Source organism: Salvelinus sp. IW2-2015, linkage group LG1 (genome assembly GCF_002910315.2).
Source record: "Salvelinus sp. IW2-2015 linkage group LG1, ASM291031v2, whole genome shotgun sequence".
Taxonomy (NCBI): Eukaryota; Metazoa; Chordata; class Actinopteri; order Salmoniformes; family Salmonidae; genus Salvelinus; species Salvelinus sp. IW2-2015.
Window position 1 is genome coordinate 56,534,844 of NC_036838.1, and position 25,309 is coordinate 56,560,152.

General features: G+C 42.3%; 2 protein-coding genes across 6 annotated transcripts in view; one reads left to right on the forward strand and one right to left on the reverse strand.

The window, feature by feature from the left end:
* Positions 1 to 9,069, forward strand: part of LOC111970587 (synaptotagmin-2) — a 60,764-nt gene extending 51,695 nt beyond the window's left edge. For 2 of the 4 annotated variants that reach the window (XM_023997403.2, XM_023997408.2), the window contains exons 4-9: positions 2,251 to 2,379; positions 4,505 to 4,672; positions 6,331 to 6,498; positions 6,693 to 6,810; positions 7,814 to 7,947; positions 8,426 to 9,069. In XM_023997403.2, the coding sequence (XP_023853171.1) occupies positions 2,251 to 2,379; positions 4,505 to 4,672; positions 6,331 to 6,498; positions 6,693 to 6,810; positions 7,814 to 7,947; positions 8,426 to 8,641 (933 nt within the window). In that variant the 3' untranslated portion in view covers positions 8,642 to 9,069. The remainder of the gene's footprint in view (positions 1 to 2,250; positions 2,380 to 4,504; positions 4,673 to 6,330; positions 6,499 to 6,692; positions 6,811 to 7,813; positions 7,948 to 8,425) is intronic. The other 2 variants (XM_023997413.2, XM_070445961.1) reach the window with 1 other exon arrangement.
* A 4,023-nt stretch (positions 9,070 to 13,092) lies between these two features.
* Positions 13,093 to 23,297, reverse strand: LOC111970681 (protein phosphatase 1 regulatory subunit 12B). 2 transcript variants are annotated; one of them, XM_023997469.2, is made up of 7 exons: positions 22,952 to 23,297; positions 19,924 to 19,940; positions 19,599 to 19,710; positions 19,098 to 19,202; positions 14,834 to 14,893; positions 14,588 to 14,638; positions 13,093 to 13,286 (listed from the first exon to the last, which is right to left on the reverse strand). In XM_023997469.2, exons 1-7 carry the CDS (start codon positions 23,057 to 23,059, stop codon positions 13,200 to 13,202), a joined length of 540 nt encoding a protein of 179 aa, XP_023853237.1. In that variant the 5' UTR covers positions 23,060 to 23,297; the 3' UTR covers positions 13,093 to 13,199. The 2 variants fall into 2 exon arrangements, with proteins under 2 accessions (XP_023853237.1, XP_023853241.1); XM_023997473.2 differs by having other exon boundaries at positions 13,116 to 13,286; positions 14,565 to 14,638.
* Between the last annotated feature and the right edge of the window lie 2,012 nt (positions 23,298 to 25,309).

The following is a 25,309-nucleotide window of genomic DNA, read 5'->3' on the forward strand; positions in this document are numbered from 1 at the left end:
ATACAAATATAGTCCATTTGATTGACTGTTCAGCAGTCTTATGGCTTGTCGGTAGAAGCTGTTAAGGAGCCTTTTGGACCAAGACTTGGCACTGGATTTTAAACACCTGTAAGTAACGGGTGTGGCTGAAATAGCCAAATCCAATCATTTGAAGGGATGTCCACATACTTTTGTACGTATATACTGTAATTGCAGCAACAGAATTTGAATGTTTATTCCATAATGGTGCGTGATCAGTGGTTGGACTATTAGCTGGCCAAAAGTAGGCTACATCAAGAGTGCAATACTGTTAATATAACCGTGTGTTAGTGTGGGTTTTCTGTGAATTTATGTAAATCACAAAACTACTCTGAATTTCCTGCGGTGCAGGAAAATTCTCAGCAGCAAAAGAGTGAACAAATTAAGAACTGATATCTGTACATAGATTTGACCAACAACACATGCTCTTTATGCATCCCTTGGTGTATCAGTAACAACCTCTGATCTTTCATTGGCAGCACTTAGACCAGACTTAGGGAGACAAGTCGATAGCCTCCTATCCTCTCTGTTCTCTTGATGTGGTTGTTGTTGTCGTTTTAAAATGTGTGCTGTACTTCATTGTGACATACGGTGAAAATTACACATTTGTTATGGGAAAGGACCAGGGATGGTTTGGGTAATGGGTAGAGAAGGTAATGAAGCCCTGTCTTTTGTGGCATTCCAATTAACGGATGACTGCTAGGGTAAGCTGCCCTCCGTGCTTAAGGATAATAGACATGATACCCATGGATCAGAGGAGCCATATCTCAGACTAAGCAGAATAAACAGGGGAGGACTGTGAAAAGTGCTCCTGCTTAATTCCAGGCTGAATGTGTCCAATATCATTAACAGGGCCCCATTCACCAGTAACAGTTATTAAAACAATTAATTGTTTCCACATGGTGAAAGATGGTCCTGGAAGTAGGACGTTTACATTTTTATTATTTTTTAACGAACAGACAATCACTGTGTCATTTTTCATCGTCCTAGTGTTGCCGGTGGTGTTGTTTGTTTTCTGGTGTGTCGTAAGTTCAAACCTCTTCCTCTCTCTGCTCTCCTCTTCTTCACTTTGTCTCTTATGTGTGCATCGTGTTTCTTGACTGTGATGGACCCCTGATCTACGGTAGGTGGAAGGATCGCGGTGATGCTCTCTGGCCCATGGGCAGATGATGATGATGATGAGGGGGGGTTTCATGGAATGAAAATCGTAGCGCCTTTGCTTTTCTATCATGTTTTGTACTTATGTTTTGAGAATTTAAATGAGAACGCTATGGTCTGCTCCATAAAACCCTGAGAGAAAAATAAATAAATATTGAAATAACCTATCGCCCATTATGTGACAGTGTGATGCCAAACTCACCCCAATATGAAACTTATTGGGCATAGTTTAAACGCAACCCACAAATAACACTATTAATATATGCATGTGAAAAAGGGCATGGTTGGTTGTTTGTGGGACATGATGATGACAATGATAACCGCATGACCAATCAATCAATATTTTTCATCTGCACCCCAATTACTTTGTCACTCAATGAAGAGTGAAAACGAGAATAAAAAAATAAAGCACAGGTTTGCAGATGAAATAGTCACGGAAACTTGAACATGTCAGAAATAGGGGTTACCATAACTGGCTGTTATCTAACTGAAATACTGCTTCTACATTATGCAAATAGCTGGCTATACCCTTTAATCCTGTAGCTACCATTTGGCTGGGAAAAATGGTGACCTGACTTGAGAGGAACATTCCTTGGTGACACATTAATGGAATAAATAGAAAGCAAGTAAGATTATACAGGCCCTGCTTTTGAAGGATCAGTTAACTAGTTCCTTGGGAATATGGGGTAAGATGTAAAAGACAGGGTAAAACAATTGTGTCACCAAAGGACATTTTGAATTCAAGTCATTAACTAGAAAACATCATACCTGAGTCCCTAGTTACATTAGAGACAGGATGGTATTCCACTATGCCACCAGGTGAGAAGCAGGTAAGCGGGAGCAAGGCAACGCAACAAACCCTGGTGCTACGCAATGCAAGGCAATGCAACGCAACAAACTCTGGTGCTACAGTACGCAGCGCAACGCAATGCAACACAACACAAGCCTCCTGAACGACCACTGTCTGTCTGTGGCATGCTGTCTGTGGTGGGTGGGGCTCCCGCCATCTGCCTCCTACACATAACCCCTGACCCCGCAACTCTGAACCCTGTGTCCTGTGTTCTACCACTGCAGAAACAGGACGATGACGACGATGAAGGCGAGACAGGCCTCACGGAGGAGGAGAAAGAGGAGGAAGAGAAAGAGGAGGAGAAACTTGGCAAGCTGCAGTACTCGCTGGACTATGACTTCCAAGACAGTAAGGTCAGTGACAAGACAGTAAGGTCAGTGACAAGACAGTAAGGTCAGTGACAAGACAGTAAGGTCAGTGACAAGACAGTAAGGTCAGTGACAAGACAGTAAGGTCAGTGACAAGACAGTAAGGTCAGTGACAAGACAGTAAGGTCAGTGACAAGACAGTAAGGTCAGTGACAAGACAGTAAGGTCAGTGACAAGACAGTAAGGTCAGTGACAAGACAGTAAGGTCAGTGACAAGACAGTAAGGTCAGTGACAAGACAGTAAGGTCAGTGACAAGACAGTAAGGTCAGTGGCTGATATTTTCCCCTTTAAATCCTTGTAGGCACTGCTCAGCTAAACCTGTATTAGGCTGTTTTACCTTAATACAATATTTGCAGCATTGTCAGTCTATCAGTAAGAGTCCATCAACATCCAGGGATGGGAATATGATTTTTTTTACTATAAAAAAAACCTACAATTTTTAGAACACATGGCCCGCACTGAAAAACATTATGTGTGCACATTTATCTATATGCCAACAGTGTGCAACAATGTCTAATTTATCATAACCATTACAGATAACAAATCCTAATAACTAAATTGACCCATATATTCAGACAATAAAAACACTAGTGAAAGTTTAACATTAATTTATTGAAACCGTAATATCAACTAGTTATATTATATTGTGGGAAACACAATCTTCAAAAACAATCTTCAAAAAGGCAGTAACATCAGCAGTGGCCCTTGCTTGTGGAAGCCTTATGTTAGGAATCAAAAGGACTACTAAAAGTAAGTTGAGTAATTAAATATAAACTGAAATCAAATTGCTGCATTACATATTCAGTCCACATGAAAAAAAGTCATTTGAATCATTCATTGAAACCATAATTAGCTGTGTTACCTGCTCGGCTTTGGTGACGTCACAGTGGCGCTTTGCAGCGGCAAAAGATGTGATGGGAGATTGCTGCTCCTACATGTGCCTAGTATATGAAACGAAAGGTGATCTGTGGTTAAAGATTGAGTTTTGACGTCCATTCGAGTACTCCAATACTGGATTACTCCTGCCCAGCCCTATCATCTTCTAGAAATGAAAGGCATAGTTACAGTAGTCTAAATGACAGACTTATGGATATCCAGAGAGTAGACTGGTGGACCTGAAGAACCTGGTGGTGAGTCATCCATCTAGAAATCTTTTTTTTTTTTACTGAGCTACGGCTCAGCTTTGACATTGTTGAGTACAAACCAGTGGGCATGGTGGGACCCTTGTGGGCATGCTCCACATAGCATGCCTACATCCCCTCAAAGTACCTTGAACAAACAAGCATCTTTTATCAACAGCTCTGTAAAAACATCATCAGAATTGTGCAGCGACAGTTTTGGGGAGGGACAGCTGACAACTGCTGGATTTAGGGTTGATGAATACAAATATTCAAGAGACCAGTGAATCCAGATCAGGGTTCTGGGAATGAGAGGGTTTCTCTAGTAGATTCAGTATCGTTGTAAATGAATGGGTAGAGTCAGTGTTACAGTGAGTGTGCAATGCTATGCAGGATTTTGGCAGTGTGACATAAGTCCAAGAGGAGTGGAAATGCAGAGTCATTCTGAAATAAGGAAGTCCCTCATGAGATACGGACCCAGGATTAGGGCTTGGAGTCACTGACGCAGGATCAGGGCTTGGAATCACTGACGCAGGATCAGGGTTTGAGATGAAAATGTACATTAAAGCAGGTCCTTTCTTTCTAACTGAATCAATTTCTGTACCTTAAAAATAATGAATCTCTCCATCATTCAGAGCACAATGATACTTGGCACAAGTTCCTCTTTTTCAGATATGCAAAACTACTGTAACATGATATTCTGTGACTTTCTGATGACATGGCAGCAAATATATTTGACAGCTCTAGTGTGGATATCTTGTATCTAATCTTGGTCATCTAAAAGGGCTGTGATAATTCTTGTTGCAGCTTTAGGTTGTCAGCCAACGGGCCACAAGCTTATGTAACAACGCTGCAGCATTTGTCTGCAGCAGTGACAGGAAGAACACATGAATAGATTAATGTATGTTGTTTTCTCATCTAATATGGTTGGTTTGTCTCAATGCTGTCTCTGACCCCTGAACACTCTGCCCCCCCTCCCCTCCCCTCACAGCTCACAGTGGGAATCCTCCAAGCTGCTGATCTTATCTCCATGGACAGCGGAGGTACCTCTGACCCGTACGTCAAGGTCTTTGTCCTCCCAGACAAGAAGAAGAAGTTTGACACCAAGGTTCAAAAGAAAAACCTGAACCCTGTCTTTAATGAGTCATTTGTTTTCAAGGTAAGTCATAACACAGTTTCTATACCAGGACTGCACTTGCACAGAAGTTAGTTGGAATATTAAAGGTATCAATCATCCTGCCAAAAATATTGTGTCAGGCTAGTACAGCGGAGTCTCAAACTAAATCTAACTTAACATTTTTGGTGTTGTAAAAAAATCAGACCTAAGATGCTACATGGTATAAGACTTTGTGGTTGTTGCCTACATTTATTTTTCATTATGAAGTCACAGGATGTGTTCTTGTTGTGTTCACGTCAAAGTGTAGAGCAGTTCTGGCTTGCCATGCCTGCCTGCCTGCTATATACCCTATTGCCTGTGTACTAACTGCAGCTTCCTGTACTACTCAATAAGGTCCATGGAGACTGTATAAGCCTCTCAGTGTCAATGTGGAAGCACTGTCCCCAGAGTAGGGTCCATCCATGAACAGTTTGGAGAATTTACAGTATATGAAATCAGATGCCTGCCTTTAGAATGTATTTTTTATTTATATTTGTCATATAGGAAAATGGAATGTCTAGCTTCTAGCTCCTAGACCTGCTTTAGTGTATTATACACTCGTTGGCAATTTCAACCTGTTAAAGCCAGCACTCTGCTATTTTCCAACCCTTAAGCTAGGATTGGTAATTTACCTGTCTTATGTGAGCTCGCTTGCGCTGAGGTGCGAGGGGTGGCAATATCAGAGGTACGTTTCATTTGATTGAAAAACAAGCCCTATGGTAAGGCTACCCTTACCATAACAAAAGCTGATTCAACAGAAATGTCTTCCTTATCCTGGCCATGCATCAGCCAAGTATCCTATCCATAAGATGTTTTTAAATGGTCTACTTGTGAGAATTTTGCTGTCATATTTTGCATTATTCAGAATTCAAATAGGCCTATCCTGCAATGCATACTCCATTCGGCTTGTATCCATCCCCATATCCAAATAGAGCCTCTTGTCCAGTTATTAAAGACCCGCTCCTCCAAACATATTCAAAATATTCAGTCCTATAACACCGTATCAACAGTAGGCCTAGGCTATCTCTTGCTTATTGAGAACGTTCCTCACATATACAATACAATTTATGGGAGCCTAGTATTTGTTATTTGCATAAAGACATCCCACTGGGAAAAAACTGGTTGAATCAACGTTGTTGTCTTTTTGTCAGCAAAACTGTTAACCTAAATCCACTGACATGGTGAATTTTTTTGTTGATTTACCATTGTTTAAGGTTTATTAAAAGAGCCCCAGGTCTGCAAGGGCTGGAGTGAATCAATAGAACCCATATTAGATACTCTAATTATGCTTTAGTGCCATTAGAGCTGAACAAATCTCTCCTTAGATGTTTCCTGAGTAAAAACCGTGCTACACATTAGAATTCAGCCTAACCCATTTTCTGCCTTTCCTATTCTGTGTTGTAAAACTCTGTATATTAGCTGCATGTTAGCTGACATTGTGCCGTTTTACTGATGTGTCAGTAATCAATGTCTTGCCAGCAGCCCATGGCAAAAAATAAGATGTTTATTTCTTTAAAAAAAAAAAAATCAATAGCACAGATTGTATTAACAATTCAAATAGTATACAGTAGGGACATGTGGTTACATTCATATTTAATAATCCAGTTGTGTTGTTGTTGTGTTGTGGTGGTGTTGTTGTTGTTGATGTGTTCCTTCCTCAGTTACCATATGATGAGCTCGGTGGGAAAACCCTGGTGATGTCAGTCTTTGACTACGACCGATTCTCCAAGCATGACATCATTGGAGAGGTGAGGATCCCCATGAACACCATTGACCTGGGACAGCCCATCGAAGAATGGAAGGACCTGGAGAGTGCAGACAAAGAGGAGGTATGCTCTGAAAAGAAACAGAAACTAACTAAGCTTTATCTAACTAAGCTAATCGTTGGACGGGAGCGTTGCCCAATCAGAATTAACAACAGCCAAGCTCTGACAATTGTAATATACATTTTTGTCTATCTTTCCCTCTCTGTGTCGTTGCTCTCTCTGTGCTTGCCCTCTCTCTGTCCTTAATCTCCATGCAGCCTGAGAAGCTGGGAGACATCTGTATCTCTCTTCGTTACGTGCCCACCGCTGGCAAACTCACTGTCTGTATCCTGGAGGCAAAGAACCTCAAGAAGATGGACGTGGGTGGACTGTCTGGTACGTTAAGACTTCCACTGGACGTACAGTTTACTCTTGAGATTCTTAAAGGGTTCTTGAAAGGTTCTTTGCAGTGAGTGATGGTTCTATGTAGAACCATGTCTTCTCAAAGAACCATTCTATATATAGAACCCTCCCCTTCCAAATTGTTCTTTACAATGTTGAAGCAGTCCTTCACTAGATGGTTGTGGGTAATTATGAATTCCTGTTCTTTATGTTGCATTATTTCACTTACTGTGTGGTACCTATGATTTTGTTGTTTTATTCTACCTGTCTTGTGTCTGTGTTTATGTTCATGGGTTCTGTTGAGGTGGCTAGTCCGATACCGTCAGTGAGAAGGGTCTGCAAGTATATGCGAGTTTATATTTTTGGACTAACTTCATCATTTGACATGGTTGAGTCAGGTTGATACAACTCCCAGGTGAGAGTGATTAAGCATGATCAACCCCATATTACAACACAGTAGCATAACAATGTTAAAAACTGATTACCTTCATCATCATACATATCATATACCAATTACTCATAGATAACTGTTACAGAGGTTAAATGTGTATGGTGCTATTCAGAACCATCTCATGAAATAATATATATTTTTAAAGTTCTAAATAGCACCTTCTAGAAAGGAGTCTACAAAGCCCCCAAAAGGGTCCCGCCCTGGTCACAAATCAAAGAACCCTATTTTAGTACTAAAAATGTACAGTTTGTCTGCTGTTAAAACAACTTGTGGGTGGACTGTCTGGTAGGGCAAACCACTGGACATAACAGTAGATCATTTCCAACCAATCAGGCATGTCAATCTGCCATTAATTAAACAGCTCAGTGATGCAGAATCTCTGATTTATTTGCAGACATTGTGCTACTGTATGTTGCATTAATGAGCTCTCTGAATAATTTTTCGAATTAGCAAGCAACTCATATCACATCACATTTTTGCTCTACCGAAGTGATGCATTTAAAACATGAAATGAGAGATTGAATATCTGTTGGTCTTTCTTTGCAGATCCCTATGTGAAGATCGCGTTGCTGCAGGGAGGCAAGAAACTGAAGAAGAAGAAGACTACAGTGAAGAAGAACACACTGAATCCGTACTACAACGAGTCCTTCAGCTTTGAGATCCCAATGGACATGATGCAGGTGCAGAACACTACATATTTTTGGTGGTCTGCTCTTGTTTTTTTCTCTCTAGGCCTACAACCGCATTTCCATGTTCGCTATGCTTTGATGCTTTACAGCAATTCAATGATGAAAGAAAATCAATACGATTCAGTGGAATTTTATAGGAAAATAACACTCAAAAACTATCTTTTGGTATTTGTTTCATTGGTCCACTGTTGATACTGTTCCAAAATAGTTTTGCTTGTCAGCAATCACATTTTCAAGATATAGAACTTTCAAAATACCACTATGATGCATTTTGCAACTAACATTTTGGAACTGTATCAACAGTCGACTAATGAAACAAACACCAAAAGACAGTTTTTTGAGTGGTGTTTTCTTTTAAAACCTGGTAGTTTAATACCTACTGTATGAGGTTTGCATATGAATGGCTATGTGAGTGCACACATGTAGAATCTACTACACATATACATGTTTTTCTCTCTTTCCTCTTCAGAAAATTTTGGTGGTGGTGACAGTGTTTGATTATGACAAGATTGGCAAGAATGACGCCATTGGGAAGATATTTGTGGGCAGCAAGGCGACGGGCCCTGGTCTGAAGCATTGGTCTGACATGCTCTCTAACCCCAGGCGTCCCATTGCCCAGTGGCACCCACTACAACAGGAGGAGGATATAGATGCGGCACTGGCAGGTTTAAATGCAAAAAAGTAACTTCGCTTGTCCTGTTGATTACCAACTAACCAACTAACTCAGAAACCCTCCCTCCCCAACTGCCCTACTCTGCATGAAACTCATGATTTCCACATGATTCTGTCATGTCTATTTGAAACACTGAACAAAGAAAAAGAAACATCTAAAATATCAGCTTATTCATAATTAAATCGAAGAACATAAACAACACTTTTCCCAACACCATAGCATTTCACATATTTAGTGTAAAGAGAGAAGAGGGAGATTGAGCGATAAATTGATTGATTGATTGATAAATTGATCTGTGTTTCATTTGAACATGCTTTTTAGGAACAGATGCTTAGATGCTGACAATGAAAGTTTGGAGAAAGACTCAATGAAATTGATGCTGGTTATAGCTTCTTCATTTAGTTAGTAGAACATTGTGCATGCTTTACTTATGCTCTCACCGCTCTACATAAACCATGCCAAACTGATTCCCATTAGCATATATCTTGTTCTCAACCCATAAGTGTGCCATATCTTGCAGTAGAGATTAGTATTGGGCCATTTCTGACATAAAACAGTTTTAAGTCTACTAATGGAAAGGGTTTAGGTGAAATGGTAGGTATTAAGGTAATACAATGCAGCAATTCATTCCAGAATGTCTTTCTGAAAGAACTTTACAATGCAATGTTATTTTGTTCCAGTTTTATTATTATTAGTATTATATGTATTCCCATATATATGAGAGATGGACATATTGTGGCAAAAATGATATTTGGCTTTGCAGTTAATTATTATTTATCAAACATGATTAATTTCGATGCCGTTAAGGACAGGGTCAATACAGCTTCCAGTGTTTTCAGTGTGATACACAGACTGGGAGGAATTCATGGGTGCCTTTAGGCTCTCAACTTAGAGTGCACGGAGGGAATCTGTATCCCTGGCAAACGTCATAATGACACAGTCCAAAAGGAAACTGCAAATGTGCTACAGACCTACTTTGACCACTTGGATGTAAAAGTGATTACTTATCCATGTCCAAAGTAAAGATGATTGAAGAATTATCACTGTCATCCAAAAGCATGACGACCATGCTTTGTTAGTGATGAGATATTTACTACTAATAGCATGTGTTGAAAACACATTTGACCTTTAACTATTTTAAGTCAAAGATACACAATGTTGAGGATGTATGTTCAAGAAAATAAAGAGAAATGATCAATCATATTCTACTAAGACAACATTGCACCCTGTGCACTATTGTGAGCACATTTTTGGCATTAATGCTATCGAGATGAAAGAAACATATGTTATAAGATGGGACCATATGCTTGTTACAGCCACTGCCTGTGAATTGTAAAGCACTCTGCATCTCTGAAATGACTGATACAAACATACTGGAGGGGATGTTTTCTCAGTTTAAAAGTGTGTTTGCATGAAGGCCCGACGTCTATTTCTCTCTGCTGAGGATGACTGTAGTGGTGTGGGTATACATTCAATTATTGGATGTTCACATCATAATGATGAAAAGTTCATCATCAAGCAACCGGAAATGCAGCATTTGCTTGAAACAAATGAGAGTAAAGTAAGCATGATTTATGCTTTGTGCTTATCTTCATGTCGTTAGCTTTGACTTTTGCACCATGCACTCATCAGCAACCTGCTTAGTATGTAACCCTTTCTGTAAGACGCCAAAGTCCTGAAACATTGTGGTATTGTCCGCTGTTTATTCAAACCTGTTTTTCCCAAGGGCGTTGTTCGTTAGACATCCTGATATTTTGATTGCCAGGAGGCCATGGTGTATAAGGTGATCAAACTGAAAGGAGGGGGAACGTTGGCATACTAATAAGTCCATTGATATGTAGTTTTGCCCCCCTCTCTCTCGTCCTACTGTAAACATTATACAGTGAGGAAATGTGTTAATACAGCATGTATCTATGAAATGTTGTAAATAGCAGCATGTTTTAAAGAGGAACCATAATTAGTGTGTATGTGTGTTTGTGTCCAATGTCATTTTGATAATAAAATGGAGAGAAAAATATGCACTGACTGCACATTTGATGTATTTTCCGTTAAGGGTATAATAGGACTGAACATATGTCTGCATAGTATATGTTGATTTTACAGGCTATTTTCTTGCCTGGATTTCAACAGTGTTACTTAATTTGTATTTTATTTATACATGTCTACAGTGGACAACCTGAAATGTATGACTATATGCTGGGGCTACAAGTCAAAATGCAATATTACTTACATTTCCTGCTTTCACTTGTATGTGTGCATGGTCTTCGATGGCCAGGATTTATTGTGTATTTATTGCAAAAGCGGAACATTTACTAGCTCCTTTGCTTTGTAATTATAAGTACTGTAAGTGTTTCCTTCATGTATCCTGCCGGAGGTGGTAGTCACCGTCTTATCAAAAATGATTTGAATCTGCTGTGTTGGGTTGACCAGTGTTCTAGTACTAAGTCAGACTACAGTACTACACAAATTTAAGTCCAAGTACTAGACCGTACTTAACGTTAGATTGTTTAGTCCCAGGTTCATGTTATCAGATATAGCTCATTGTATAGGAGTCAAAGCATGGACTTGTAGCCCCCTTTCAATAACTCTCTCCATATCTGTACCCTGAGTAGTCCTCTGCTTGCTGTCATTCACTGGTGTCATTGCTTAACATAACAGTTAAACATGTATTTTTGTGTATGTTGATTAACATAAGAAGTAAAGCCATACAACTTGAGCTTAAGTTTCTATACTCTGAGCAAAGGCATATTACTACTCATTTAAAAACCTTATAGAGATATTTTAACAGAGCGGCTGATTCACACTTGATTCCTTTCCTGTGCAAGAACAGGTCAAAAATGATGATATTTGTTCATCTATCGTCACCAGAACCAGTTCTGTTGGAGTTTCACCTCACACTGTATAATGCATGTTTTGCTTATTGAAATATGTACTTAACATGATGATAGTGGTCATGTTAACCAACATTATTGGTATGACTTAAAGTTGATATTGTAAGATGTACATGCCTCTGTATTTATGAAATCATATGACTGCTTGGCTTTTAGTGATGATCATATACATACTTATGTTCAAAAGAGTTTAAAATGAACCTTCAGTCATTCGTATCATTTGCACATGGAATGCAAAACAATGTTTGTTTTTTAAACGTTAGCATAAAGAGCCTGTAGCAGCAAAATGTGGCAACATGTCACTCGATTGCATTAGCTCCTTTCCACTGTCACAGTACACAGTACATATGCTCTGAATACTCCAATTGCAAGAAGGCCTAAAGATCTGATTTGTACAAACCATTCAGTATAACCTCCATTCCAGTATGGCAGTTATTACTCTGAATATTAGTTTAATTGTGGTGATAAATTAATACTGTTACTTCCTGACTTGTTTTCCATATCCCTCCTATTGAGTGTACTTGGATTGATTAAGATTGTTTTATAGATTGGTCCTGTGTTACTTGTGTTTATTATATCTTGAGCAGCAACCATAATTTTGTCTGCCTTAAATGTTTCCAATTGTATTTCCAATAGGACCAATTACGTCTGTGTTCTTCTAACGTTTCCTCTGTGAACTGAAACTGAGTGGGTTTGTAAAATGACTGCAATGCAGGCAACTAAATCCCCGTCTTCCTGGGCCTTTGGAACTCTTTTGAGCACGGGGCGGACCCAAACAGTGCAGAGCTACATTCACAATGCAATACCGCCGACCTTGCTGCTTAAAAAAGAAAAATGGTTCCTCTTTATGCATAGCGTTTTGATCCTCCATGGCCATCATACTACAAGAATTCCAAAGAACTGTACCCCTCTGCCTTACCTCTGTACTCCCTCCTCTCCTCCTCCGTACTCCCTCCTCTCCTCCTCACTCCCTCCTCCTCCGTACTCCCTCCTCTCCTCCTCCTCACTCCCTCCTCCTCCTCCTCACTCCCTCCTCTCCTCCTCACTCCCTCCTCTCCTCCTCCTCCTCACTCCCTCCTTTCCTCCTCAGCACTCCCTCCTCTCCTCCTCCGCACTCCCTCCTCTTTTCAAATTCACTACTTCATGTAAACTATATGAATTACAATGTATATAATCTATAACCCTTACAAATGTGTACCAATCCTGATTCACATTACAGTATATACTGTAGGCCTCTGCAGTATGATGCATTACCACACGTGACCAGTTGATGACACTGAATACAAGAGATTGCGTTGGATTGCAGCATAGAAAATCTTTATAAATAACTTATACAAGGCGTAGGAGACTGTTCATGTGATGGAGTAAACAAAAAAATGAAAAAAACATTTCAAATGTCACATAGTGATACAAAACGTGATAATATATAAACTGTTACATCAGCTTATAGATTAAACATTTGCAGACATTCATACGGTATTATTATGTGCTGTGATTATATAATTATGCATTATAACAATCCATAAATTAATACAAAAAATGTGCAAATATGCAAACTGCGTGTGAAGACTATTGGTGTTGGTGGGGGTGTTGGTGGGGGTGGTGGGGTTGGAGAAGTGGGTGTAAACATGGGAAATAAAGCAGTATCATCCCCTCCTCTCTTCCCTTTCCTCCTCTTCTCACTTAGACAGTTTACTGATGACCCGGATTAAGGCTCCGTTCTCATCCTTCAGTCTCTGGTTCTCATTCTTCAGCTCTGTCTGGACCTGTGGAGGACAGCAGACAACAAGCAGACAGAGAGGGTTAGAGTTGGGGTTATGGTTGGGGTTGTGGTGGGGTTAGGGTTGGGGTTAGGGTTATGATTGGGGTTAGGGTTGGGGTTAAATTTAGGGTTATGGTTATGATTGAGGTTAGGGTTGGAGTTATGGTTAGGGTTGGAGTTATGGTTATGGTTGGGGTTATGGTTGGGGTTAGGGTTGGGGATATGGTAGGGGTTAGGGTTGGGTTTATGGATTATGGTTAGGTTAGGGGTTATGATTGGGTTGAAGTGGTATAGGGGGGTTATGGTTGGGGGTTTAGGTTGGGGTTATGTTGGGGTTATGGTTGAGGGTTAGGGGTTATGTTTGGGTTATAGGGTAGTTGGGGTTGGGTTGGGTAGGGTGTGGTTATGGTTTGGGGTTAAGGGTTAGTTTGGGGTTGGGGTTATGGTTAGGGTTGTGGTTATGGTTGGGGTTATGGTTGGGATTAGGGTTGGGGTTATGGTTGGGATTAGGGTTGGGGTTATGGTTAGGGTTGGGGTTAGGGTTATTGAAACATTGTAGGTGAAACAAATCCAGTTCAAGTTTGATTCACAGAACAAATGACAACGACACTCATCACCAACCTCTCCTCCAAGTCAACTGAACATGTAATGTTCTCCCACAAAGATTGTCTATTTTCAGTTCAGTGTTCCATCTTTATTGAGACCTCTCATTCAGAGACAACAAAAGGTTGTTGTCTGTACCCTCCTGTATGGAACACAGCAGACGCTTGTGGCAGTAGTGATTGTGGAGGAATACCAATGGCGTACTCACTCCATGAATATAAATCAATGCACTCACACATTTCACAGCCAACGGAGCATAATGATGACATAATGGTGGCAAATGATGTCAGCTTAGAATACCACATCACACACCATTTATGCTTTGTCACTGCTGGCTTGAGACTCAGGCTGCATCGCAACTGGCACATTTGACCAGAAAGCAGTGCATTATAAAGGGAACAGGGTGTCGTTTGAGACAGACACACTACAGTATGAAGGCACGCCCCAGAGGGATATTCCCTGTTCAGCAGCTTGCTCTGTCTGTCTGCAGGGCAACTTTGCGATGGCTAGGCCTCCTGTGGAGACTGTGTTTTGGAAATATGTTCTGTCTCTGCTGTGGCTAGGTTTAGTCTATTGGAGATGTTCTCAAGAAGTACAAGAACTGGCTTTAAGCCACAAGAAAACGACACCAAATTGGTCAGACCTTGGACATCTCTCAGTATCAATTCAGTAAATTCACCGTTATTGCAACTGGACAGATACCTTCACTTCATCTTCCATGTCTGATATCTTCTTCTGCAGGACACGTGTTTCCTACAGAGAGGAGAGGAGACATGTCACAATGGTGGAGACATGTCACAGTGAGACTGAACATGATATGACCACCAGCCTTACCATGACTGGACCTATGAGCTATTAAAATAACATATATTGAATAGACATGCTGTACCAGGCCAAGAGAGAAGTTAAAAGGGCATAAGCAAACATTCAAGGACATAACGATCTCACCTGTTTTTCTGTCTCAAGCATGGACCTCTCATTGGACCTTTCAGTCATTGTTATCTTTCTCTGCAATGCAAAAGCCCATGGTTAAAATGGGTACAATGAGAAGAGCACAATCCCTGAAGCCAGCAGACATTTCTCATATACAGTGGGGAGAACAAGTATTTGATACACTGCCGATTTTGCAGGTTTTCCTACTTACAAAGCATGTAGAGGTCTGTAATTTTTATCATAGGTACACTTCAACTGTGAGAGACGGAATCTAAAACAAAAATCCAGAAAATCACATTGTATGATTTTTAAGTAATTCATTTGCATTTTATTGCATGACATAAGTATTTGATCACCTACCAACCAGTAAGAATTCCGGCTCTCACAGACCTGTTAGTTTTTCTTTAAGAAGCCCTCCTGTTCTCCACTCATTACCTGTATTAACTGCACCTGTTTGAACTCGTTACCTGTATAAAAGACACCTGTCCACACACTCAATCAAACAGACTCCAACCTCTCCACAATGGCCAAGACCAGAGAGCTGTGTAAGGACATCAAGGATAAAATTGTAGACCTGCACAAGGCTGGGATGGGCTACAGGACAATAGGCAAGCAGCTTGGTGAGAAGGCAACAACTGTTGGCGCAATTATTAGAAAATAGAAGAAAATAGAAGAAGTTCAAGATGATGGTCAATCACCCTCGGTCTGGGGCTCCATGCAAGATCTCACCTCGTGGGGCATCAATGATCATGAGGAAGGTGAGGGATCAGCCCAGAACTACACGGCAGGACCTGGTCAATGACCTGAAGAGAGCTGGGACCACAGTCTCAAAGAAAACCATTAGTAACACACTACGCCGTCATGGATTAAAATCCTGCAGCGCACACAAGGTCCCCCTGCTCAAGCAGGCGCATGTCCAGGCCCGTCTGAAGTTTGCCAATGACCATCTGGATGATCCAGAGGAGGAATGGGAGAAGGTCATGTGGTCTGATGATTCAAAAATAGAGCTTTTTGGTCTAAACTCCACTCGCCGTGTTTGGAGGAAGAAGAAGGATGAGTACAACCCCAAGAACACCATCCCAACCGTGAAGCATGGAGGTGGAAACATCATTCTTTGGGGATGCTTTTCTGCAAAGGGGACAGGACGACTGCACCGTATTGAGGGGAGGATGGATGGGGACATGTATTGCGAGATCTTAGCCAACAACCTCCTTCCCTCAGTAAGAGCATTGATGATGGGTCGTGGCTGGGTCTTCCAGCATGACAACGACCCGAAACACACAGCCAGGGCAACTAAGGAGTGGCTCCGTAAGAAGTATCTCAAGGTCCTGGAGTGGCCTAGCCAGTCTCCAGACCTGAACCCAATAGAAAATCTTTGGAGGYAGCTGAAAGTCCGTATTGCCCAGCGACAGCCCCGAAACCTGAAGGATCTGGAGAAGGTCTGTATGGAGGAGTGGGCCAAAATCCCTGCTGCAGTGTGTGCAAACCTGGTCAAGAACTACAGGAAACGTATGATCTCTGTAATTGCAAACAAAGGATTCAGTACCAAATATTAAGTTCTGCTTTTCTGATGTATCAAATACTTATGTCTTGCAATAAAATGCTAATTAATTACTTAAAAATCATACAATGTGATTTTCGGGATTTTTGTTTTAGATTCCGTCTCTCACAGTTGAAGTGTACCTATGATAAAAATTACAGACCTCTACATGCTTTGTAAGTAGGAAAACCTGCAAAATCGGCAGTGTATCAAATACTTGTTCTCCCCACTGTATACCTTTGATAAAAACCATGGTCACCTCACAAGCATACTACCGTACTTCACAAATAACACCTCCCAAGCATTTACCTCTGGAATCAGCCAATGCATCTTCCTTGCATAACCTGTCACATTCTTACCACTCCTGCAACTTTCCTGATTCTATTGTGCAGTGGTCATTGCAGTAGGATATGGAAGAGTTATTCCACCATGAATTTGACAAGAACTGTACACTGGAAATCACAATGATAAGCAATAAAATTGCAGAAACAGACACATACAGTGCATTCGGAAAGTATTCAGACCCCTTGACTTTTTACAATTTTTTTTACTTTACAGCCTTAGTCTAAAATGTATTTAAATGTTTTTTTTCCCTCACAAATCTACACACAATATCCCATAGAGACAAATCAAAAACAGATTTTTAGACATTTTTAGAAATTACAACTAAAAAACTGAAACCACATTTACATAAGTACTCAGACTCTTTACTCAGTACTTTGATGAAGCACGTTTGGCAGTCATTACAGCCTCGAGTCTTCTTGAGTATGACGCTACAAGCTTGGCACACCTGTATTTGGCAAGATTCTCCCATTCTTCTCTGCAGATCCTCCCAAGCTCTGTCAGGATGCACAGCAATTTTCAGGTCTCTCTAGAGCTGTTTGATCGGGTTCAAGTCTGGGCTCTGGCTGGGCCACTCAAGGACATTCAGAGACTTGTCCCGAAGCCACTCCTGCATTGTCTTGGTTGTGTGCTTAGGATCTTTGTCCTTTTGGAAGGTGAACCTTGACCCCAGTCTGAGGTCCTGAGCGCTCTGGAGCAGGTTTTCATCAAGGATCTCTCTGTACTTCACTCTGTTCATCTTTCCCTCGATCCTGACTAGTCTCCCAATTCCTGCCACTGAAAAACATCCCCCACAGCATGATGCTGCCACCACCATGCTTCATCGTAGGGATGGTGCCAGGTTTCCTCCAGATGTTACGCTTGGCATTCAGGCCAAAGAGTTCAATCTTGGTTTCATCAGACCAGAGAATCATGTTTCTCATGGTCTGAGAGTCTTTAGGTGCCTTTTGGAAAACTCAAAGCGGGCTGTCATGTGCCTTTTACTGAGGAGCGGCTTCCATCTGGCCACTCTACCATAAAGACCGATTGATGGAGTGCTGCAGAGATGGTTGTCCTTCTGGAATCTTCTCCCATCTCTCCAGAGGAACTCTGGAGGTCTGTCAGAGTAACCATCGGGTTCTTGGTCACCTTCATGACCAAGGTCCTTCTCCCCCGATTGCTCAGTTTGGCCGAACGGCCAGCTCTAGGAAGAGTCTTGGTGGTTCCAAATTCTTCCATTTAAGAATGATGGAGGCCACTGTGTTCTTGGGGACCTTCAATGCTGCAGAAATGTTTTGTTACCCTTCCCCAGATCTGTCGCTCAACACAATCCTGTCTCTGAGCTCTACGGACAATTCCTTCGACCTTATGGCATGGTTTTTGTTCTGACATGCACTGTCAACTCTGTAACCTTATATAGACAAGTGTTTTCCTTTCCAAATCATGTCCAATCAGTTGAATTTACCACAGGTGGACTCCAATCAAGTTGTAGAAACATCTCAAGAATGATCAATGAAAAACCGGATACAGCAAGTAAAATTTTGAGTCTCATGGCAAAGGGTCTGAATACTTATATTAACAAGGTATTTCTGTTTTATAATTTGTATACATTTGCAAATTTTTATAAAACTTGTTTTTGCTTTGTCATTGTGGGGTATTGTGTGTAGATTGAGGAGGAAACGTGTATTTAATACATTTTAGAATAAGGCTGTAACGTAACAAAATGTGGAAAAAGTCAAGTGATCTGAATACTTTCCGAATGTACTGTACTTCTTCATTGGACTCTTCATCTGATATCTGCAGTTTCGTTTGATGTTTAGGATGATGGTTTGTTGGAGACAGCGCTTGACTTGGACTGAAATAGGTTCCGGTACTCAGTGGCGGTTCTGGGGGGGGGGGGGGGGCAACAATTTTGGACCCCCCTGTGGCCCCCCTAAATGTGGAGTATGAAATAATTTTTACATAACAAATTTTTGCTATCGTTCTTTTTTTACATCCGTTATTAGACAGTGGCAACAATGATGATTATGAACATGGTCTTTTGCCTGCTAATGCCTGCAATGCAGTGAAGAAAACGATGACAACAATAACGTCTAATGTAACTGGCCCCTCTAACAGTACAACTGGCCCCAGCTTGGCCCCCCAGTTGAAATGGTCTAGAACCGCCACTGCCGGAACTAATTTTGAGTGCCGTAGATTTAGGTGCAGGAGCTCCACAATACTTTTGAGCTAATATTCTATAAGAGGAACAGTAGCTCAAGCAGTAGAACATTTGAGGTGCCGGTACACAGCTCCAGTGAGCTCCTGCCCAAGTCAACCACTGGTTGAGGAACAATTTTAATTTTTTTCATGTTTACAATGACTGTTTGTTGGGGAACTATTTTGTGTGGTGGATGAATACCAGTTGGGGATAATCACCTGTGTGACTCTCTCCAGCTGAGTCTGCACCAATACCAGCTCCTGTTTGCTGCCCTGCAGCCTGGACTTGAGTCTCTCATTGGTAGACAAGGCCTCCTCGTACATCTGTGATGCACAGGATCCCACAGCAAACTCAGACCCAGAACATCATAACATGCCACATAATTTGACTTAGGTAATCAACAAGTTGTGTTTTTCATGTAGCCTGATCTCCAATTCAAATCAAAGTTTATTTGTCACATACACAGGATACAGCGCGATGTAAACAGTGAAGTGAAATGCTTACTTGTGAGCTACCTCTCAACAGTGCAATGAAATACCATGTAAATATATTTTAAAAATAATTGTTTTCTTAAAGAAATACCAGTTGTGGGGATTTTGGGTTACACTGTACTTGAAGCCACAGTCATAAGGGCTACAAAACAATGTCATTATCATGACATAACAGATTTATAACAGACCATTAGCAAACTACGGCAATTTTTCTAGGTTACAGGTTACCTTCTTATAGTCAGTGCATCCTGCCTCTTCCTCTGCTTTTTTCCGTGCTGCCATTCTGTTTTCCCTTCGAGCGTCATAGGCCTCGCGGTCGTAAGCACCAGACGAGTCCAGTCTGAGGGTAAGATTGCACAGCTGAACCTGAAACTACTGCACTGTGTCAGAGCTTATTCATCAATGTACCTTTGACCCTAATTGTAATAACAATCAGTTGCAATGGAGGCCTGAGTGACCAATGGCTGTTAGGATATGTTTCAGTGCCTGATAGTGAAAATCTAAAGCACACCTGTGTCTTTTGATGAAGTTAATTGAGTTGAAAGCATCTTACCTGGACACTCTTTCATGCTGAAAACAAACAGAGAAGATATGTCACTTACAAAATGCATAGAACATGAGTAGTTTTGGATGATCTGCAACTCTGAGGTGTAATGTCTTCTGACAGCAGAGCTGTCAAGATGAGCACTTTGTAAAAGGACTTTGTGTCCTGTATGCATAAAGAAAACCCCATGGCCCTAGTTATGAACTCTCATAGAAGACTCTAACAGAAGACCTTCACACTGTCCTGCAGCCAAGCATGTGGATATCAACAGAGAGCATCTTGGGATGAAACTCGATACTCACGCCAAGTTAGAGAAGGACAGTGGAAACAGTCACATGTACAAACTGAGACCCAGAGATAAAGCTAAACACATCCAAAAAAGGTAATAACTATGGCAGCGGCTTAGCTTGGGAATCTTGACGGTTATTGCCTGCTGAAGGGTTGGAAACAGGGGATATGAATCTGTTTTTAAAGAGACACTCCCGCAAAAATGGCAACGTTGACAATGGCAGTAATGTTCGGGGCATTTGTTACTTCAGTCACTTGCCTTGTGGATTTATTTCAGTAGAAGAGTTGAAAAGGTTATTCCTGATACAATACAAGATACAATACTATAGGATAAAATAGGAGATGCGTTCCACTGCAGACATAATCATTCCCGCTAGAAAATGTCCTCAGTGATTCTCTTACAGTGTTTGGGCCAGCCCCTGACCTCTGTGTTCTCAGGCTGCAGAGGACAGCCTGCTTCCGTTTTCAAGCCTGTGCCGCTTTCTATGTGTCCAGGGAACCATGACGAGCAACCACTTTGTCAGGCAATTTCAGGAGTTCAGCCCTCAAAGCCAAATATTTAGGCTTTTACGCCATGGTATGCAACAGTGAGCAAGAGTGAAGGCATTAAAACATTGCTTAACATTGTGATATCCATAAATTACGTCAATTGATTTAGTTAACAATGTACGATTACATAAATATGTTCTTGTTTTTTGTGCACTCGCCTATTATTGCTTCAAGAATAAAAGAGACTTGAACTGAAGTCTGGAAAACAAACTTAAGGTCATACACACAGGCATAAGAACTCATTGCAGTGTTTAGACATAACACACCAAATAAGGCTCTATGGAGACGGATATAAATTCACCTGAATTGTTCAAGGGGCTCTAGAAGGATCATGTATAAACACACACGAATGGTTCCCATCAGACATCAACAAGCTCTCAGGATGTTCTCTCTCCGTCTGTGTCAACACTGTCAGCTCTCTCTTATTAAAGAGTCTGTCTTTGTGTTTGGAACCATTGTAAGTTATCATTAACAAGGCTTACCTCCTGAAGCTCTGCTTGGATCTGGCACTGGGAGAAGCTGGGCTGTGATGGAGAGGGCCTGCTCTGAGTCTAACATGCCTCAGCGAAGCCTTCCACCATGACCAGACCCAGCCAGGAATAACCCCTACAATATTTAACCCCTCCACCACAACCAGACCCAGCCATGAATAACCCCTACAATATTTAACACCTCCACCACAACCAGACCCAGCCAGGAATAACCCCTACAATATCTAACCCCTCTACCATGACCAGACCCAGTCAGGAATAACCCCGTATTAATATCGAACCATCTACCATGACCCAGGACCCAGCCAGGAATAAACCCTATAATACAACCCCTCTACCATGACCAGACCCAGTCAGGAATAACCCCTACAATATCTAACCCCTCTACCATGACCAGACCCAGTCAGGAATAACCCCTATAATATCTAACCCATCCACCATGACTAGACCCAGTCAGGAATAACCCCTATAATACCCAACCCTTCCACCATGACCAGACCCAGTCAGGAATAACCCCTACAATATCTAACCCATAGGCATTTTATGTAGATCAAAAATAGTTGGATGATGTAAATAATATGGTTGTAGGTCCATCTGGTTCTCTAGTAGGCTTGTATTGATTAATCATTACACCAATATCATTACACCAATAGAATCCTTTCAGATTCACACCAGTGCTCAGAATGTAGGAGCTAGTGGTTGTTTTTGGACCAGGCCAGTCTTTCTTTGTGCTCCCCTCCTACTCTGTTAGATCCAATGGGGGACTTCCTGTCTGCTGACTAGCTCTTCCAAAGAAGAACATGTGATATATATATATATATATATGATGTAAAGAATATGGTTGTTTATATATATATATATATATATATATATATCGTATCACTGCTTGAGTAAACATTTGAGATCAACTTCTTATTAAACTTATTAAACATTTTCCTGTTTGTTTTCCCGGCTGGCTTGTGTGCTGGAACGTGCTGAGTCTTGTCCAGAGTGATATCAGGGGGACCCACTTGAACGCATGCCTCTGAAAGGGTTTGATCTAGTTGATCCTGTCAGATAACTATCTTCAATGACAATCTGAGTTGTATATATGTCAGCTGTCTCTTTTGTTATTTCATTAAGTTACACAGGACTCCTCTCAGTCAAATTCCGAGGCAACTTTCTGCCTTATGAAAAAATTGCTTGGAGCTGATGATGTCATGGAAACTCAAAAGTTATCTGACACTTATATGACCTGTCGTGGGAGGAAAATGCTGAGGCTGTATTGGATGGATTCTGGACCTCACAAAGAGAGAGAGAGAGTCTGTGTATGAGTACACTGTGTATGTTTAATGTGTTTTACAATGATATTTGAATAGTTACATCCATGCAGCTGATTCTGAAACTTCCTATTCCTTATGTCAAATTTACTCCCACATAAGCCACTTGGCTCAAGAGGGCTAATCACCATCGCTCACTACAATCTTCATGAAACAATTACAATGGTTTCCACTAAAAGCATGAACAGTATGCCATAACACCTATGGTATTAAACATCAACATAGTGCTTGGCTAGTCTGAAGTGCTCCAAACTAACGGTTAAAGTTACAAGTCAAGCATGGCATTTTATCTGATCCACAGCTTTTTTCAACACATGGCAATGTTTCCAAAAGGCACCCTAGGCGTCTCCTTGTTATTGCCCATAGAAAAGAGAAGTAATCTGTTCTTACTTTGAGGCTTCTGGAGGTCGGCGAGGGTTTAGCGGGAGACGAATCAGTGGATGACTTTCTTGTGCGTGGCTGATCCTTTGCGTTGCGGGGGGAGAGATGAGATGACATCACTGCAGGTTACTCTCCACGGCATGAGGTTCAAGTGGGGTCCAGAGGTCCAGTCCAACCAACTTGATTCCAAAAGTCTACTGCATGAACAATCCAGTGACACACAGTTAAAATCCCTGTGATGTGAATGAAGGTGGTGAAGGGACAGAGTCAGGAGTGTGATCAAAATAATAGATTTCTAATGATACAGAAATAGCTGTGGTCAGTGTGTGATCTCACTCCAGGTGATGTTGAGTGATCCTGAGATGAGATGAGTGGAAGGTGAGTAGCAAAAGGGAGGGCGATGTGGAGGAGGAAGAGGGTGGGCGCTGGGCGGTGCTGTAGACTGTATGGGGAGGGACACTGCCTGGGACTTGACAGCAGTGCCGCTAATGAGAGCACTCTCTGGACTGTGGTGATTCAACAAAAATGAAAACATCAAAGTAAAGCACTCGGCTCTCATTCTGCCTGACAGCCTCTCGCTCTCTCTCTTTCTGCCTCACAGTCTCTCTTTCCCCCTCTTTCTTTAATCACCCTTTGGTCTGAGCTATGGACTAATATGGATTTGTTGGACACTGGAATTTGTTATGAAGATAATAAAAAAATGTAATCCGTCTTTTTTAAATCTAATTTCACAGCCTCACAAACATGGCTGCCAGTATTCCCTTGTTAGTGGTGGCATGATGCAACAGCAGAGAGAGAGAAGGGGTAGGAGGGGATCTGGAGAGGGAGATATGGAGGGGTAGGAGGGGACCTGGAGAGAGGGGGGTAGGGGACCTCTCCTCTCCCTCTCTCGCAGATCCCATTCCTACCCCCTCTCCCTCTCTCCAGAGCCTCTACTACCCACCGCCTCTCCCTTCTCGCAAAGATCCATCTCTCCGCCTCTCTTGCGAGTCCCGCTCCTACCCCTCTCTCTCCCTCTATGAGATCCCATTTCCTACGCCCCTCTCCCTATCTCCAGAGCCCTACTACCCCCCTCTCTCCCTCTTCTCCAGATCCTCTCTCCCGCTTCTCTCCTCTCTCTCCAGATCCTCTCGGAATCGTCCAGCTCTCTCCCTTTCCTGCCAGATCCCTCCTGCCGCCCCTCTCTTCCCTCTCTCCAGATAACCCTACCTACCCGCTATTTCTCCAGATCCCTCCTACCCCCCACCTCCCCCATTCCTCTCTGCCATTCCCTCTCGCTCACCATCGACTCCTCCAGTCCTCCTACCCCTATTTCTCCAGATGCACTCACTGACCCCCCGCTCCCACCATGTCCCTCTATCCCAGATCCGCTTTCCTAACCCCCTCACTCCCCTCTTCCCAGATTCTTCACACCCGCCTCATCTCCAGATCCCCATCTACCCCCGCTCCTCTCCCTTCTCCAGATCCCATCCTAGCCCCCTGCTCTCAGGTTCCGCCATTCTACCCCTCCTACCCCCGTTTCAGATCCCTCCTACCTTCTCAGATCCCCTCCTACCCTCTCTGCGTCAGAATCCCCTCTAACCCGCCTCTACTCCAGATCCCCCTCCTACCCCCCTAACGCACCCTCCTGCTGCTCTTCAGATCCCCCATCGCACTCCTCCTCTCTCGCAGAGTCCCCTCTCCTTACCCTCCTCTGCTTCAGATCCCCTCCTACCCTGCCTCTCTGCCAATCACTCCTATGTATCTCCTCGTCCCTCTCTCCAGATCCCCCCCCTGCTAGCCGCTTTCTCTCTGCCAGATCCCCTCCTACCCCTTTCTCTTCCAGAATCCCGCGTTCCTACCCCCTGTCTCTCTCCCAGATAACCCCTCTTACCTTCTCTCTCCAGATCCCTTCCTAACCCCCCTCTACTTCCAGTATCCCCTCCTGAGCCCCCTCTGCCCAGATCCCTTCCTACCCCTGCTCTCTCTCTCTCTCTCATCTCTCTCGTCTCTCTCTCTCTCTCTCTCTCTCTCTCTCTCTCTCTCTCTCCTCTCTCCTCTCTCTCTCATCTCTCTCTCCTCTCATCTCTTCTCTCTCTCTCTCTCTCTCTCGTCGTCTCTGCTCTCTCTCTCTCTCTCTCTTCTCTCTCTCGTCTCTCTCTCTCTCTCTCTCTCTCTTCTGCTCTCTCTCGGAAAGGATCCCTCCTATCTCCCTCTCTGGCAGATTCCCCTCGCTACCGCCCTCCCTTCCCCGTGTCTCCAGATCCCTCTCTCACGATATCCTCCTACCCTCCTCTCATTTTCTCTAAGATCCCTCCTTTACCCCTCCTCTCCCTTTCTCCGGTCCCTCCTTCTCCCTCTTCCAGATTCAATCTCTTCTTCTTTTGG